Raw genomic sequence first — 18,300 nt, 5'->3', positions numbered from 1 at the left:
ATATATATATATATATATATATATTTTTTTTTTTTTTTTTTTTACTGTTTTTAAAAAAATATATAAATATTTAATTTTACTTTTTGATGCATTTGTCTCTTAAATACTTCTTGTTTATTTTTTTTCCAACAAGTCTTTATTTCCATGTGTTTCTTTTACATTTTTCTGTCTCCTGATTTTCCTTTTCCTTATGCATTTCTGCCTCATTACGTAAATAATGTGGGCTGCCCTTCTTGGATCAGCTCCTCTATTGGTCAATAGATAGGAGGAGCAGGATCCTTGTGCAGATTGACTGTGCATGCTTGTGCTGCCTCAGTTTAGCTTAAAGTTTACAGTTCAGTTTAAAATAAAGGCAAGGACGAAAGACACTTACCTATGCCTCTGTTTTAAAGGAAACTTTAAGCTAAACAGAGGCAGCACAGTCAATGACTCTATCTCAATTCAGGGGCTGCATCCTTCTGAATGCGCGTTTCTCGGCCACTTATGTCACTGCCTCATGCTGAGGGCTGTCCCAACTTGTTGGCTCCTTCTCATGCGGCCGACGAATGTGGCTCACAAAATATCAAAAGTCAGGGATGCATCAGAGTATCCTTCCCAGCCAAGGATATCCCAGGATTCAATGCCCCGTCAGCAAACTAAACGGAGAAACAACGACCGTTTTTTTTTTTTTTTTTTGACAAATGCACCTACAAGTAAAAGGAAAAACAGAAAATATGTAGAAATAGAGAGAAGTTGGTTCGGGCCTCTGGTAAGGATATCGCCTGGACGTCTCCCTAAAGAGGTGCTTCAGGTATTTCCGACTACGAGGAGACCCAGAGGAAGATCCAGGACATGCTGTAAAGACTGTTTCTCGACTGACCTGGGAACGATTTGGAATCCTCCCAGAAGAGGTGGCTGTGGAGAGAGATGTCTGGGCCTCCATGCTAACGCTGCTGCCCCTGCAACCCCACTCTTGAACAAGTGGTTGATGATGGATGGATGGAAAAATATATATTTTTAAAAACAGAAAAATGTAAATTATGTGCTAAAATATACAAAATTTGCTGGAAAAATAAATATTGGGTGTCCTGAAAGGCGCTATATAAATAAAATGAATTCTTATTATTAATAAATTATAAAACGAAGTAAATTTCTTCTGTTTTAACTGGTGCTTTTTAATTGTATTTATTCATTCAATGGTCTATTTATATATTTCTGCTTTTAGTTCAAAATATGTCAGTTTCAATCCTTCATAATTTACTGCACAATAAAACAATGATCTTACACATTGCCTGTTCTTTCCTTCAGGATGACGCCATTGAAACTAAAAGAGCTTGTGTCCTGAAATCGCTAATTGTTTATCTCAATGAAGACCCAGAAGCCCTCATAAAGGAGTACATGGTGAGTTTTTTATTTTTTTCGGCTTCTGCATTCCACAGATTTGCTCTTGGAAAATGTTAATGTTTCCAATTTTAGAGCAGTTTGTAATTTTTGTGTACATTAATAAAAATTAATGTATCTAAAATCTTTGCATTTAAGGAACAATTTGTTGCCTTCCAACATCTTTTCAGTCAGGTCATCTGGACAGTTTCTTTTTTTTTTTTGCTGAAACGTTTCACCTTCAATCCAGAAGGCTTCATCAGTCAAGGACACACACAAAACAAAACTGATTCCTCCCCCAACAGCTTACTCCAGAGTGGAAAAAAACAGTTATGTTGGTGTTAAGATGGTCTCTTTGGCCCGCCCTCTTCTCCAGTCTCGGCCCACTCCCTTGTCGGCAGTCATGTCCAAAATGGTTGAAAACCAACATAGGTCCTTGTTGTGTGTGTCCTTGACTGATGAAGCCTTCTGGTTTGAAGGTGAAACGTTTCAGCAAAAAAAAAAAAGAAACTGTCCAGATGACCTGACTGAAAAGATGTTGGATTGTTTACCTGGATTACTGAGCATAGACTTTTGTTAATTTGTTGCCTTGTTTTTGCTATGCCAAGCTTTGGCCACATACACAATACTTGTTAGATTATTTTGAATTTTCAAACTACAAGGTCTGTTGACATTTAGAAATACAGAATATTGACAGATTTACCATATAATAATGCTATATTTCCCTCAGGACAAATTAATGCGTGCAATCTTGCATTGTAAATATCTGTTCTAGTTTACAATAAGAATTTGTAATTTGTTTAGTTGTAAATTTTATAATAGTTGATATTTGGTTCTCCAGAGAAACATCCTTTCTGATATCCATGGTTGGCAACAGTTGCGAACAAACCAAAATTAGATATTGAAACAACTGGAAATGGTTTGGGGCCGAGTATGGTGCAGCAAAAAAGTTTTTGTGTTTTTGCTGAAAATGCATTTCTTTTGTGTTTGAGGATGTTGAGGACAACCAGGAGGCAATGCAGCAGATGATCCTAGGAGTCTTTGCCATTAAGAAGGAAGGCGCAGAACCTACAGACGGACTTGAAGAGGTTGGAATAATCATTGAAGGAGTCGAAGTGCTTCATAATCTTGGTAACATTGCAAATGCAGTCGCCATTTTGTTTGGCCTCATTTACTCACTGGACTTGAGCTACCCCACAAAACTCAAGTACACATTTGAGGTTTTGCAAAAAATTATGATGGAACTGGATGGAAAATGTCTCTCAACAAAAGCACAAGTGCTAAAAAACAAGCTGTATGAATGACTTGTTCAGACAAGAAGTTGCAAGAAAACAGGAGCACTAAAAAACTTGAACTTGAAATGGCACTGCAGAACACTTAAACAAGGGTTTTAATCCCTAACCATCAACAGAACTGGAATGTTTCGGATCCATACATTGAGCTTTGGAAGTTATGTCTGAATATGTTTTAGCAGACTTTTTGTATAATTGTTCATATGAGGTTTTTTGGTGTTATGTAACCCAGAGAAGGAGGGAAACTAAAAATGGAGAATGTAACTAAAATTGGCATGAAAGAGGCAGCAATTATAAATGTCAGAAAATTATAGCAAGATTGTTGAGGGTGAGAGAAGTCTTAAAAGCACAAAATGAATGTAACAATTTTAAGTTGCTTTGAAATATTTTGCAGAACTTGTTGATTTTGTAAGTGGTAGTTTTGGAAAAGGTCTGTCTTTAGCTAAATGTTTTCAGCTTTTCTTTTGAAATTGTTTTTTTTTTCTGAAGGGAGAAACCAAAAAATTACTTTAAAGTATTCCTTATGGCATAGCACTGTTAAACCATTTTATATGTATGTTCTGTTTGTCAAATTAGTGTTAGAAAATTGAATTTAATATTGATTTCAGTTTTTATTTTAATGGAATGTTTCTCTGGGTTAGGATTGTGCAGGTCACACATTCCCAGAAGATTTTTGTTAATTGCACATTTTATGATTTTTACAGGTAGAGAGAACATGTTGGATTTAGTTATCTTTAAACACTCAACATTTGAAGGTTGTTAGAGTTGAAGGCTAATGATTTACTTTTTATGTTTTACTTCTATTGACAACAGGTTCAAAAAGTAAATGTATTCACCATAGTTTTTTTGTTTTTCTAAAGCCTGGTATGCCTTATTCCTTTCCGCCAGAGTCCATTTGTTGTTGGTTATTTCAATACGATTTGACAATTTTTATAACATAAAACATCACCACAATTGTATTTCTTATGTGAGTGAATGATTATGTTTCCTGCATTTTTTATTTATTTTTTTATATTTGGTGAACGTTGTAAAACATTAAGCCTAATGAAGGGAATGGAAAATGTTTATTGATATTCAGAGGGTTTATTATCTGTTTAATTGATAATAAATGTTTGTTACACAAAAACCAAAGCTGTTTTAACTTGAATTTACATAACTACACTGTGTGGAAATTGTTGACATATGTTTGTTTAGTAAGTGGACTTAAGACTAATACATTTATACCAATTAAAACAAGTTAACTAAAACAAAATCCAGTAATTGCCACACTAACTTAAGTGAGTTAAGTTGGAGCTGCAACTTATTGTTTGGTTGATTTTACTAAATACAGTTAAGTTATATTTATTTAAATAAGTTAAGTTGGTGTAATGAATTATTTTATGTCAGCATTAATTAACACCATTGAGCATCATTTGGGTCAGTTTAATTGGGTGAACACAGACCTTTTAATTAAATCGAAGGTGACCTGATAAGGTTGGAATTACTTGATTTGGTTATGTTGGTTACACATAAGTCACTTATTAGCATCTTAATAATCATTTGGAATTATATCGAACAAAACTCAGTTTAGTGGAAATTGTTGACATAACTGTATTAAGTAAATTGAACAAGTTCCTTTTTTGAGTGTAGCAGAGTAGGTGTTTGTTATTAGAACATTACTCAGTCAGCTCTTGTGCACATTATATTTTTATTGTCGTATTATATTATTTATCGTGACTCACTGAGACTCACCTGTATAAATAAAAGTTGAATTGTACATTATACTTTTGGGTGTGCCGTTGTTCTGCAAACACACATTTGTTGGTCTTCTCTTGTAACTACTTGCTCGGATCAGTACTGGAACAAAAGGTTAGTCCGCTACGCATAAGATCGCCTCTTGCCATCTGATCAGAACCGTGAGCTTGTTCGGCTGCTAATTAGCCACACCAAGAAGAGCTACAAGTTACGGCTGAAGTGTCGCTGCTCCAGGGCTGCCTAAAGATATGCTGCTGCTTTGCCTTTTTGGATTACCTGCTTTACCTTTTCAAATGATCTGATTTGCTTTAGGAATAAAGATAAGTACCTTTGAGCTAGACCTTTGAATATCTTTGAATCTGCTTTGCTTTGTCATTTTATGTTACTAAATGACAAGATTGGGTTTAAAGCAAAAGCCAAGCTGGCCCAGCTTTGTTACAGAGTTTGTTTTAGATTAAGAATGACAAACTGCTTAGTGTAGGTGTTTCTGAACCGATGTGGAATTTGCAAAAAGGAAAAAACATGTTCAATATATGCCAATGAAAGCGGGTCAGTCTGTACTTATTCGTGACTTCACTGTATAAACCCAAGGCATCTGTCTTATCTATGTGGACTTCTCTGATGCACAGGGTTTATAAAGCAACTTAGTGAGATGGTGTTGTGTATATCATTACACCAGTGTGTGATTTAGGTGAAGTCAAGTGATTTGCACTTTGTTGAATGCTGTCATTAATATGGAGTGTCCTGTCTAATCCCATGGATAGTGCACCTGGTTTTAATTAATCCCATTCAGAGCATCAGTTTTCATGTGATGACCTGTTTCTGAGACAGGAGACCCTTTCTAATGCTGGTACTGTCTCTGTGATATTGCAGAGCACTCTTCCAACACACATTCAACCAGCTGAGGGTCTTGAATCTAGGGATCTGGTTCCCACTGTGGCTATATTTACGATGGTTTCTTTGACCGAGGTAATGGTAACATCTTTCGCTGTGGCTGTTCTATCAACTAACTAGGAAAAAACACTATGCTAGTGTGCAGCACCACAAGGTCAACAGCTGGCCACCAAAGCTTACCATTATCCAAAGTCTGTGAGGAGAACAGCACAAGAAGCTATGAAACTTCTGCTCATGGATCTCATGCATTAGTAGTTTTTTTAGGCCTTGGACAAAGCTCAGCAGTTTTGATTTATTGGTCAGTCTTTGGGGCAACAGTTCAAAACAGGGAGTAAAATGTGGCAGAGCATGTGTTATTTGCTTTTAACCTTTTATAGGACATCAGCCAATCAGTTCATGGTGTGCATCATAGGCGACCAATAACAACAGCTAGTGTTACTTTGATGTTCTGATCTCTACTCACCTTACCTGACCACCATCATCCTGCAGGTCATCCTCCTTTGCCCCACTTGGATCAGTATTGGTGCACACAGTTGGTCATCTAAGCAGGAATCACCTCCGAGGTGCTGCCTGATTAAAACTGTGAGCCCGGTTTGCTGCTAACAAGTTAGCAAGCAAAAGATACAAGTTCCTACGAACGTGTTACGGCTCCAGTGTTGGCTACAGGGACACTGGGATTAACCTGTATAAAAAAGGGCTGAATGAATGAAAAACACTGCTGCTGCTTAGTCTTCTTGGATTAAACGCGTTGCCGTTTTAGCATAGCTTTTTCTTTTCAGATGATCAGCTTTGCTTAATGAATAAAAATAAAGTACCTTTGACCTTTGACTATCTTTGAATCTACTATCTATTTAATTTTATGCTTTGGGTTGCTGAAAGACAAGACTGCATCTCAAATAAAAGCCAAACAGCACAGCTGCAGAAAGAAAAGCTTTGCAGAGAGTGGTGAAGGCTGCACAGAAGTCTGTTGGAGTCGGCCTCCCCACCATCACAGACATCTACACATCCAGATGCAGGAAGAGGGCCGCCTGCATCATGAAGGACCCCACTCACCCAGCACACAGTTTTTGCCCCGTTCCCCTCAGGAAGGAGGTTTATCACAGATTTTGTGTCATCCCAGATCTTGTCTGTTTTGGACTGGAAGACTGATTTCAATATTTTCGTAGTATCTGGTTCACCACCGTGTGGGTCTAGGTGAGAAGCACACGTGTTTTAATGTCATCCAAGATGGCCACTCATTTTCCACTGGTAAGCCTTGGCTGTCCAAGATTCTACATTTAGCTTGACAACATTTTAAGTGTTTTATACTGTATAACATTAGTATGAATGGAACGGTGTTTCTCATCTTCATTGATTTCACTTCCCTTTTTATTGTTTTCATTTATTTTATTTTAATTAATTTTCCCTGCCTTCACTTCTTTCCTTTCCTTCTTGTTCCTTCATTTCAGTGAGGTAATGCGACCGATATGCATTCTTTTACACCTTGTGTAACAACAATCCCTGATGAAAACCACTTTTGTCTTTTCTCCATTTTAGAAATGTATGAATATTCTGTTTCAGGTTCCAAGGATTCTGGTTATGACTTCCAAATTGATTTGGTAGTGTTAAATAATTTAAGTCAGTGTTACCATATCTGATAACAGAGAGGAACTGTGAACGAAACATATTATCTGACCTTTAAACAAGCTTGTGTCATATAATCTACTGTGTTTCAAGAACATTTGTTGTAAACGTTAGGGACATTTGATCCTCGTGAAACCAAAGGTATTATGATTTCTTGCAGATGAAAATGTTTTGTTTAGATTGATGGATCTTATGACCCATCACTGTGGCTCAGCTCCTCTGTGGTGGGGCACCTTCTGTCACTGGCTCCTGATACACACAAGCCCCCTGGAGAGTTCCTGGAACCTGATTGGCTGGTAAGTTGGAGCTTGGGTGAATTAGGAGCATTAGAAGATACGAAATCTTTTGTTTGTTTGTTTGTTTGTTTGGGGTTGTTACTGGTTGCAACTTTCTCAGATTTCTGTAATCCGAGGAACAGGTCACCTACAACTGTATTCTTCTTGTTTGATCTTTATTTCTTTTGTATAATGAATGCCACAAAACAATTGAGTTGTTGAATAGTTGAGGTTAACCAGAGGTTTGGTAACTGAACCTCCCCACTTACGCTGCTGCAACTTTAGTAAGTATAGTTTAATACTTTTGTCCAGTTTGTTTATTTTAATCTGCTGTAAAAGGCAGGTGAAGGGGAACAATAAGATGTGCTTTTGTCTTAATTAAGAACACATGAATTATTTCCAGTCAAATGTGCTAATACTCTCAAAATTCTCCACATTTTGTTGCTTATCGCTCACAGTAATGGCAGGGTGGCTAACATGAAGCCACCCATAAAGACAAATATTTTCATAACAGCCACTGAGATCACCTTCAGGTTATTATATCTTTTGTCCAGCAGACAGATACTCATGCAGTTAAGTGTCAGCTGCACCTTCCTGCAGTATAATGAGAGGTTTATTTGCACCCTTTTATTATGCTGTCAACGCGATTTGCACTTTCTAAAATCTCTTTGATTGTATTTATAGCACAGATTTTGTTTTCTGCACATAGCAGCAGATAAGAGGGGCGAATTATCTCCGAACTGTGACCTTCATCAATAGTTGCAAGGCAGTCAAATCTCTAAATAGACTAACTTGACGATAAACATTTCACATTTGGACACAGGTGTGAGTTACGATAAAATTACTCAGTCATAAACCTAGAACATAAGAAGTAATTTGCTGGTTTGTTTGTTAATTGCTTATTTCTGTTTATGTTCTAAAAAAAAAAAGCATTAGAAGTTACAGCTTCTTACCTGAGCGATCATCAGAGTCCACAAACTCCACAACTACAGAGTGTCCATTGTTGGCAATGTTAATGGAGGTACAGCTGTCGTAGTCCAGAACGATGGGACCCAGGTCTCGGTCACGCGTGGCCTGATCAGGGATAATGTCTATAGGGGACTGGCGATTTCCCAGGGCAACAGGGTAGTTTTCATGCCACAATGAAGGCCCTTAAAAATTAATAATAATAATTAATATATGGCTATATGTTTATAATACAGTCAGTTTAGTACAAAAAGTCATGTAAAAAAAAAAAAAATTAACACATGGGTTCAATTGTTTGTGTTTTAAATCAGCAGCTCAGGAAACAAGTAGAATGTCAGGTTAATGAGACTAGACATCCTTTAAATAGCAGAACTAATCCCGCATTAACACCAGTTTACCAGAAGAATTCACTGGTGACCCCTTCCACCTGCAAACTGGGATAAATTTCATTCACATTTACCGTCCTCTTTTCCATATCCCCACTGTTGTCCTGTCATGATGTCTGCAGAACGAGTTGGACCAGACGCTCCGAGCTGCTCTGCGCACGCAGACACACGCACAGATCAACCGTAGCAGGTATCAATGAGGTTTATTAGGGACAAGAAAGGGAGGGGCCGTTAACTCCTGGGTGACACGCCCCTTCACGCAAACACGCACGCAAGCACACGTTTTTCTTGTCTGATAGATGCGCGCAATCGTGATTACAGTGAAAAGATAATAAGAGGACAAAATGAGGAATGAAAGAAAAAAGTTTTCTTTAACTATATACAAGTGCAAATATGATTTTCATAAAATCTTAGTTATTAATTTATTTGTTTAGTTGTTTATTTATTTTATAATAGTCAGGCCCGTGTATTACAATTTGGTTATAAATAAATTACAATAAAAATAAATCAATCAACGTGCTTTATAACAGGTGCGCTTACTCTCTTTTTGTCTTTTGTTTTATTTTTAGCTTTAAGCAAAGTAAGTTTTTAACTCCTGAAATTCCGTGAAACAACAAAAATATTGTTGTTATTATTTGCGTCATTTATTTATCGTTTTTAAACGCGATTTAATTTGTGTAACATCTCGTCACGGTGAAGTTTTGTGTCGAAAGTGCGGGTTGGGATTTTTTTACGCCTGTGTGTCGAATCTGGCTTAGCGGAAGTAAAAACGAAAACATCGCTCATTGAAAAGCGACCATGGCAGCCACCAAAGACTCTAAAGAACAAAAATATGATAGACAGCTCAGGTTAGTTTAATTCACATCAAAATCATTGAAAAAACATTCCGTTCCAAAAGTTATATATGACGATTTTTCATCGTGAGAGGTCACTCTCGAGACATTTGGCTAGCTAAAGTGCTAGTAATGATGCTTCGCCTTAGCTTCATTTGTTTCACGTTAGCATGTTTGTGAAATTAATTAAAAGAGCTACTTTTGAGTTCCTGTATATATTTGTCAGCCCACCAATGTTGCCTGTTTTTCTAATCTCACCTGCCACCCTATCATAACCTGTGCTATCCTAATTTCTGATGGTAAAACAGTAACCCGTTTACACGATGATGATGATAAAGGTGCTGAGGTTGATGTGTTTGTCCAGATGTCATTGTTTATGTTTAATGCCTTCAGACTGTGGGGGGATCACGGCCAAGAAGCCCTGGAAAATGCACACGTATGTCTCATCAACGCCACAGCGACTGGAACAGAGATCCTGAAGAACCTGGTACTTCCAGGTAACCAAATGAGGTTGTAGTGATTGTGCTGCTGATGGTGATGCAACATCTGTCTGACTGGGCGAAATGGTCTTTTTGTCAGGGATTGGAGCGTTCACCATAGTTGACGGCCACACAGTCTCTGGGGAAGATGCAGGAAACAAGTAGGACTAATTTCCAACAGATGAGTTGTTCCACGTGTGGGTTAGTGACTGACCTCTGACTGTTATTTTGCAGCTTTTTTCTTAGTGTTGACAGTATTGGAAAAGTAAGTAATACTTTGTGCATTTATTTTTTTACCTCTGCTCTAATATTGCTTTTTCATTATATCAAATTAATATGCTTTTTTTAGAAGAATCGGTTGTAAATTGTGCTATTGGACCCCATATCTTAGTTTTGTTGTTGCAGAATAGAGCACAGGCTGCCACTGAACTACTACAAGAATTGAACAGCGACGTGTCAGGAAACTTTGTAGAGGAGGTTTGTGTTCTTACATTTTGACAGTTCTTTGTCATGTTTCATTGGGAATTTAAAGCACAATTGTTTATTGCCATTTTCAGTGGGGAAATGGTACTAAAACGTGATACTGCATTGTTAGGACAGAAGTTATGAAACATCTGTTGTGTAAAAATGACACTCTTATATTTCTGTTTCTCTAACAGAGTCCAGACAAGCTTCTGGACAATGATCCAGAGTTTTTCCACAGGTTTACAATAGTTATTGGTGTCCAGTTGCCAGAAAGGTACAATATCTAAGAGCGTTTACAGAAATAGTAAAGCATTCCTTATTAGAGTTTTCAATCAACATAACTTGTCTGATTTTTATTCGTAATTTTGACAGCACGTGTCTGAGGCTCGGCTCCGTTTTATGGAGCGCCTCTGTACCTTTTCTAGTCTGCAAAACGTATGGCCTCATAGGCTACATGAGACTGGTGGTGCAGGAGCACTCAGGTCAGTTACACTGGAAGTGTTATTGCTTTCTCGCTCAACATAATTTAATCAAAGATGAAATTGTCTTGACATGATAAATATGCGTTTGGCTAACTTTTGTGCATGCATTAATTGTATCTCATCATACATTTTTGTTCCTCTGGCTTTAGTGATTGAATCTCATCCAGACAATGCGTTGGAGGATCTAAGGTTAGATCAACCTTTTGATGACTTTAAAAACCACATAAAGTCATATGATCTTGCCAGCATGGAAAAGAAGGTGTGTAGTTCTTCAATGAGGGTGTGCACTTTAGAGCCTTCCATCTACTGTCCTTGTCATTTTCCTCTATTCTCACTTTATTCTGCAGGATCACAGCCACACACCTTGGATTATCATTGTTGCTAAATTTCTGGAGAAATGGTTCAGCGAGGTTGGCTTTTTCAAGACAAAGTTTCTTATCTTAGAGTTATCCTCTTGTATATTGTTTGTTGAGAGGGATATGGTCTCGTAATCCTGAGGCTGCAGGTTTGAGTCAGAGAATCCTGTGGAAAAACAATAGCCAAATATTTAATGCGATGTTGCTGTGTTGACCCCTGCAGATATGAGCAGCTGAAAGAAAAATAACATTGTAAATGGTTTGTTTTTGTGTGTACAGTCATCTAACTCTTCTTTTGTTCTGTTATTGGTGCAGCACAACAATCAGCCACCAAAAAATTACAAGGAGAAAGAGGCCTTCAGACGAATGATTCGAGAGGGTACAATTGAATCTCTGGAATGTGGTTTCTCATAAGTCCAACGAGTTGACATTGCAGTTTGTTTGAGATGTATACATGTTTGAACTAAGTTAATTCATTTTTTTTTTTACATTTTTAGGAATCAGAAAAAATGAGAATGGTGTCCCGGAGGATGAGGAAAACTTTGACGAAGCTATTAAGAACGTCAATACTGCTTTAAATCCAACCAAGGTGTCAGATCTTAAGTGCTGCTTGGTTTTTAATTCATGTTTCGTATTTTACTTTCAATTTTCTTTGTTGACTTGCCTTTTTTTTAAACCACATATTTCTTGTTTCTGCAGATTCCCAGCTCTATTGAAGACCTTTTCAATAGTGAACAGTGCAACAACATCACAGCACAAGTTTGTTTTTCTTTTTTGTTTTTTGTTATTTATTTTAAAACAGATTTAAATCATAAATAAATAAACACAGTTTCTATATTTCTTTCTACTGCTTGCATTTGTGTAGTCGCCAGCCTTCTGGGTGATGCTGCGAGCTGTGAAGGAGTTTGCTCGCAGCGAAAGCAACGGAAGCCTTCCGGTGCGCGGAACCATCCCCGACATGATCGCAGACTCTCAGAAGTTCATCAATCTTCAAAACGTGTAAGTGTGGATTATTGGTGCGGCTGGTTCTGTAGATTAATTTATTAAAAGTATGAGTAACGGCGATTAAGAAGACCAACCGTCTGTAAATCAGATTGGATCTTTTTTTGTGTTTTTATTTCAGTTACAGGGAAAAGGCCATGCAGGATGCAGCAGCTGTTTCTAAACATGTGGAATGTCTACTACAGTCTGTTGGAAAGGTTTAAAATCTAATTTCTTACAAAAAAAGCTAGAATTTTTACTTCACAAGTTTGCAATCGTTTAGCTGTGTGTAAAAACTTTGATATTGTTTCTGATTTTGTTAATGATGAATGTTAATGATTTACTGCTTAGAAGGGAGATATTAGAAAAGGTTTTAACATCAAGTCTGTAGGGCAGAAAGTGATTCCACATGTAATGCTTCACAACATGCATTCATCTCAAATAAGCACGTAGGGCAGCTTTATTCCAACAATCTCAACCTTCACTGAAATATTTGGATTTTTATATGCTTAAAAAATTTTTTTTAACTTTGTAATGTTTGTTTCTTTTCTCAAAAGCCACCAGAAAGCATCTCTGAGAAGGACATCAAGCTGTTCTGTAAGCTTTTTTTTTATTTTTAAGTGCTTTATTCTTTGTTTTTTGGCAAACGAACAACAATCAATCAATCAATCAAACTTTATTTATAGAGCCCTTTCCAGCAGCCAAAAGGTGCACAAAGTGCTGCACAGTACAGAAGTTAAAAACAAACAAGAATAAAAAAGATAAAAATAAAAAATCAGTCAGTTAAAAACAAAAACAATTACAATTAAAACATAGCAAAATTGTCAAAGACCTACTAGGTATTAAAAGCCTGCCTGAATAAAAAGGTTTTAAGATTAGATTTAAAATGCTCCATGTCAGTGATGGTGCGCAAGTCCTGAGGTAGCTGGTTCCAGAGTCTGGGTGCGACAACCGAAAAGGCCCATCGTTTGTAGTTGGACTTTGGGACAGAAAGTAGAAATGTATTAGAAGATCTCAGTGTTCTCCTATATTCACGGACAGCTACAAGATTAGACAAATATAGTGGGGCAAGACCATTGAGAGCTTTAAAAGTGAATAATAAAATTTTAAATTTAATTCTAAAATAGACTGGAAGCCAGTGGAGGGAAAATAAAACAGGGGTGATGTGCTCACGTCTGGAGGTGTTGGTTAAAAGTCGAGCTGCAGCATTTTGGACCAATTGCAGGCGTCTAATGGAGGATTGGGAGATTCCTGCATATAGGGAATTGCAGTAGTCGAGCCTTGAAGTTATAAAAGCATGGATGGCCTTTTCCAAGTCAGAACGATTTAAAAAAGGCTTAACTTTGGATAAAAGACGTAACTGATAAAAACAGGCCTTCACTACAGAGGATATTTGTTTGTCAAACTTTAAGTCTTTATCAAATGTCACTCCCAAGTTTTTAACTGTGGATCTGAACTTGGATGTCAGAGCACCAAAGTTACAAGGAGCATCATCACCAAAGAAAATGCATTCTGTCTTTCCTTCGTTTAAAAACAAAAAATTAAGATGAAGCCACTGTTTAATGTCGGCAATACAATCAACGAAAGGTGTGAGAAGGTTACTGTTTTTAGTTTTCATTGGTAAATAAATTTGTACATCATCAGCATAGCAGTGAAAAGAAAAATTATGTTTGGCTATCACTGATCCAAGGGGCAGCATGTACAATGAGAAGAGGACAGGACCAAGAATAGAACCCTGTGGCACACCACAAGAGAGAGGGGCAGTGGAGGAAGACAGATTATTCAGCATGACAGAGAACGTTCTGTTGGTCAAATAAGCAGTGAACCACTTGAGAGCTGTACCAGAAATTCCAACATAATGTTGGAGACGAGACAACAGGACAGCGTGGTCCACTGTGTCAAACGCAGCTGTAAGGTCCAGCAGCACCAGAGCAACGGGACACTTGACATCCATGGACATGGAAATGTCATTATGGACTTTTAACAAACTTTGCTGTATTTGTTGGTTTGTAGGTAAGAATGCCTCCTTCCTGCGAGTCGTGCGTTGTCGGTCTTTGGATGAAGAATATAACGTGGAGTCGATAAACAAAGATGAAATTAGTAAGTTTGAGATCAGTTTTCTGTTCAGCTGTGATTCTCGTAGAGTTTTTCTCTCTTGCGCCGTTCGCTCAGCTACTATCAAACATATTGACCTGCTCACTGTGACGTGGTCTTCCAGCTTCTTGTATGGACAGTCCAGACAGTGAGATGGTCTTCTACCTCATGCTCCGGTCCGTTGATCGGTTCTATCAGCAGCACTCCCGCTACCCAGGTACTTCTTTATGGTTTTTAAGTGATAGAGCTACACCAATCAAAAGTGTGTTCTCGATCAACTACTTTTTATGTTTTTGACCAAGTTTTATATCTTTACACTTTGGGAGTTTTTTTGCTTTGCTTTATTTTGTCAGCATAGTTTGTGCCTTGGAATGGAAAGTGATGCTTTTGGTTTACAAGCTCTGATAAAGTGACGATTAATTAAAAAAAAAAAAAAAAATCCAAACTAAATAAAGACCCAGCATTCCTTGAAGGGATGAATGTCGCCTGCTGCCTTCCAAACCACAGTTTTAAACTAAGATCATCTTATTTTGATAAATGATGGCGTTATAGCCAGCTTGGTCTCTGTCCATCCTCTTTCTTTACCCACTTTTCTGTGCATGGTCCCGGGGGGGGTGCAGCTGATGATGATCTCCAGCAGACGTTAGGGGCAGATCACAGGTCCAGCACAGGGACATGTGGCACTTTGCCTTTGTCTCTACAGAATCAGAATCTTTATGGTCATTGTAACAATGAAACATCGTACAACAATTTTAACTACATTAAAAATAAGATATAAAATATAGAGAGTAAAGAGAATAAGAAGTTAGTAAATACCTAATAGTCCTTAAATGTTTTCCATTCACGTCACATCAGCCGGAGTTGACAAAGCTATATTATACACATGAAACTGTTTTATTGCAAACATGAAGGTGCACGAGGTCAGAGTGACCGCTTAGCAGCATTCAGCATGGTGATGGCTGAAGGATAAAAATCATTTCCTGGTCTGTTAGTTTTTATTTATCTGAAGCGTCTGCCGGAGTCAGGCGTCCAAACGGCACATGTCCTGGGTGTGATGGGTCCTGAAGGGTTTTCTTGATGTTCCTGAGACAGCAGGAACTACGCAGTTCTTCTAGTGAGGGTGGATGACGCTGACTATCTGCTGGGCGACCATAATGACCTGTGATGACCCTACACTCATCGGTTCTGCACCACACAGCGCCAGTTAAGGACCTGCCTACTGCCGGTACCCACCCCCACTCAGCTCAGTTTATGGGATCACTTTGCTCGTGGTTCTAAGTGATCTGCTCTCAGGTGACGATTGTGATGTAAGCAGGCAGCAGCCGTTGATCGACCAGTGGAGCTACGTCACAGGACGACCCGCCCAGCACATACATGTCAAGTCTTATGGATTTTCCATGAATTATACAGATTTTTACTCATTTTTTAATGACTACGGACGCACATAGGAAGTCTTACAGGTTTTAAAAAAAAACTCAGCTTCAAATGAATGTTATGTCTCCGAGCCGACCTGTAAGGAAACGCTACCACCTCCTCGTCCTCCCTGCTCAGCCATGGGGGTTGTTTGTGTAGATTGTGTCAGTTTGTTTTGATAGTTTTTAGTTCATTGTGGAAGCTCCAAAAACGGAGCCATGGTCCAATAATGAGGTCCAGACCTTTCTGTCTTTATTGGCGGATCCGAGGATTCAGCATGAGCCGGATGGCGCCACAAGAAACCGCTCACTTTGTATCGATGATCCCGCCCACAGAGCGGGGAAACAAGTCACATGGCAATTCACCTACACCTGAGAAGAGCTGATGAGACGAGAACCGAACAGAGTCGCACTTCTCAGTGGCAAGCAGCTATAAAGACAAGCAACCATTCATTTCAATCATTTTATCTCGAGAGTTTCATAAAACTCCATCCAGTGATTCTTGAGGGGTTTTTGCTAACAGATAGTCGATTCCAATGGCAAAGTTTTAAACACAGATCTAATGTGATCAGTTAGCGCTCGTTGTATAAGTTGGGGATCAGTCTCAGTTATTACCACACCAAGATTAACCTCAAAACCTTTAAAATTTACTGACTTTTTAAAAATATATATTTTACGATGCATCAGACGTTAACGCCATTTCCCCTTCTGCAGCAGGCACTAAAAGTCAGGGGCCTTTGGGGAAGTCTGCAACTTTTTTTTTAACAATTATTTACAGGTTTACCAAGTAAAATTGCTTCCAAACTGTGACCTGTCTGGGGAAGGCTTCTTATTTGTCCTTTTACTACAATCTAATCTGTCACACTTGTTTGTTTTTTTTATACCAGGAGTGTCTAACTACCAGGTGGAGGAAGACATCAGCAAACTGAAGCTGTGTGTGAACAGCCTGCTGCAGGAGTACAGCCTCAACGTCAACATCAAAGATGACTACATCCATGAGTTGTGAGTCCTGCTCACTGCTTGTTTGGCTGTTTTAACGTGATTAGCAAATCCTTTCAAATAGTTCATTTTAAAATTGTCCCCGTGCAGCTGTCGTTACGGTGCAGCGGAGCCGCACACAGTTTCTGCATTCCTGGGAGGTAAAGTCTTTCCACGCTGCCTTCACATTGACACGCTGCTTATAAACTCACATCCAGCGTTGTGTTTGTGCAGGATCCGCTGCTCAAGAGGCCATTAAGATCCTCAGCCACCAGTTTGTGCCCTTCAACAACACCTTCATTTATAACGCCATGTCTCAGACCTCTGCAACGTTTCAGCTGTGAAACGTTGAAAGGAAGGAGCTGATGTTAAAGTGATGAAAGGGGGAAAAAGACGGCAAATAAATCAAACACGTGTTGGAGATTCTTTGTCCTCCTTCTCTTCTGCAGATGTTCTGAAACGAACCTGGCAGTAAAACTTGCAAAATGAACAACAACCTTCATTTAGCATTTTCATCCTTAATAATAAATTACAACTTAGCTGCACTTTGTATATTTTTGCTGCAGCTGTCTGTTCTTGTATTTTGGTTTAACTTTATAAAACATGTTCTGTTTAATGCGTTTACGTTGCTGTTAAAAAAGATTCCTACAGTTTGCCAGAGTGTGTATTTGGTTTCAACACAAGGGCTAATTTGCTGCTTTAACATCTGTAACATGTGGGAAAAAAAGACTTTTAAGTGGCTGAAAGTTGATAAATTTGTTCATTTTGAAGTTTTGTGAGATGTTTATTTCCAGGTGAGTGTAAGGAAGCGTGTTCGCAGCTAGAGATGGCTCAGTAGTTTATAATTGTTATTTTTGTTCAACACTAGGGGGCACGCTTTCTTTTATATTGTGCAAGTTTAAAACTATTTTGAACAAAGTTCATGAGTTCTGTTTATGCTGCTTTTGGATTTAACCAAACAAAGGAAAACTTTAAATGTTATTAATCACATAGACTGTTCGTTAGCATCAGTCTGAGAGAGGTGATGAAGAGGACCCTGGTCTTTATAGAGCGTCATCTGAGAAATAAGCTGTGAGGTTCATTGTGGTGTAACTGGGCAGATGGAAGTCTTTTATTATTAATAATATTTGTGTATCTGGCTGGCATCACAAGCCAGTTACCACCAGTTATTTTGTGATCACTGCTCTAAAATGTTCACAGCTGTTCTCTGTCTTTCTGAGAGATCAAGCTGGTAGCCAAGATGCACTCTGGCAGTTTCCTAAATCGAGATTTTGTCGACCGCTTCTTAAAGATTATCGTGTCTCCCTCCATCCATCCTCTGCCTCGCAGGATTACTGTCTACAAGTGCTGGGTTATTGGGCCAAAACAGGAACTCTCCCTTGTGGATACAAACATCAAACTTTATATAATCTCAGCAGAAAGTTGTACTCCGAAGTACTGCATGGAATCAGACTTCCTTTAGATCTCACTAGTTTCCTGACATTAAACAGAACCTGGTTATCATTTACGCTGTTAGTGATTGTTCTATTTCGTATAGGCTTCGCCCTTTAAGGCTGTCTATCCCGTCAGTGTGATGCTTTGCATGACGGGATAAAACCCACTAGCGACAGCCTTAAAGGGGTATGCCTATACTCGTAGAATCTGGGGTTACCAACGTTTCGTCTAACAAATATCTACGATGTGAAAAAGGT

At 38.4% G+C, this 18,300-nt stretch overlaps 2 protein-coding genes across 2 annotated transcripts in view; one reads left to right on the top strand and one right to left on the bottom strand.

Annotated features, from left to right (window-relative positions):
* The window catches only part of ca7 (carbonic anhydrase VII), a 25,501-nt gene extending 16,861 nt beyond the window's left edge, over positions 1 to 8,640 (bottom strand). The window contains exons 1-2 of the mRNA XM_037696444.1: positions 8,604 to 8,640; positions 8,131 to 8,328 (exon numbers count right to left, since the gene is read on the bottom strand). Of these exons, the coding sequence (XP_037552372.1) occupies positions 8,131 to 8,328; positions 8,604 to 8,640 (235 nt within the window). The remainder of the gene's footprint in view (positions 1 to 8,130; positions 8,329 to 8,603) is intronic.
* Positions 8,641 to 9,275: 635 nt separating this feature from the next.
* Positions 9,276 to 17,071, top strand: nae1 (nedd8 activating enzyme E1 subunit 1). Its single transcript, XM_037696432.1, has 20 exons — positions 9,276 to 9,377; positions 9,756 to 9,859; positions 9,942 to 10,002; positions 10,076 to 10,106; positions 10,247 to 10,318; positions 10,501 to 10,580; positions 10,679 to 10,788; positions 10,938 to 11,047; positions 11,136 to 11,198; positions 11,460 to 11,523; positions 11,642 to 11,733; positions 11,844 to 11,903; positions 12,010 to 12,143; positions 12,268 to 12,343; positions 12,683 to 12,722; positions 14,139 to 14,225; positions 14,344 to 14,436; positions 16,519 to 16,633; positions 16,721 to 16,770; positions 16,844 to 17,071. Exons 1-20 carry the CDS (start codon positions 9,328 to 9,330, stop codon positions 16,951 to 16,953), a joined length of 1,602 nt encoding a protein of 533 aa, XP_037552360.1. The 5' UTR covers positions 9,276 to 9,327; the 3' UTR covers positions 16,954 to 17,071.
* Positions 17,072 to 18,300: the final 1,229 nt, after the last annotated feature.

Source organism: Nematolebias whitei, chromosome 2, assembly GCF_014905685.2.
Source record: "Nematolebias whitei isolate Nwh7 chromosome 2, NemWhi1, whole genome shotgun sequence".
Classification (NCBI taxonomy): Eukaryota; Metazoa; Chordata; class Actinopteri; order Cyprinodontiformes; family Rivulidae; genus Nematolebias; species Nematolebias whitei.
The sequence above is the reverse complement of the archived record's forward strand: the minus strand, read 5'-3'. Positions and strand labels throughout refer to the sequence as shown.

Excerpts from the sequence above, each read along its gene's own strand:
- nae1 (XM_037696432.1), top strand. The coding sequence starts at position 9,328 with ATGGCAGCCACCAAAGACTCTAAAGAACAAAAATATGATAGACAGCTC. Across the intron at positions 11,048-11,135 it reads TTGCCAGCATGGAAAAGAAG|GATCACAGCCACACACCTTG; the intron begins GTGTGTAGTTCT and ends TTTATTCTGCAG. Across the intron at positions 12,723-14,138 it reads GAAGGACATCAAGCTGTTCT|GTAAGAATGCCTCCTTCCTG; the intron begins GTAAGCTTTTTT and ends GTTGGTTTGTAG.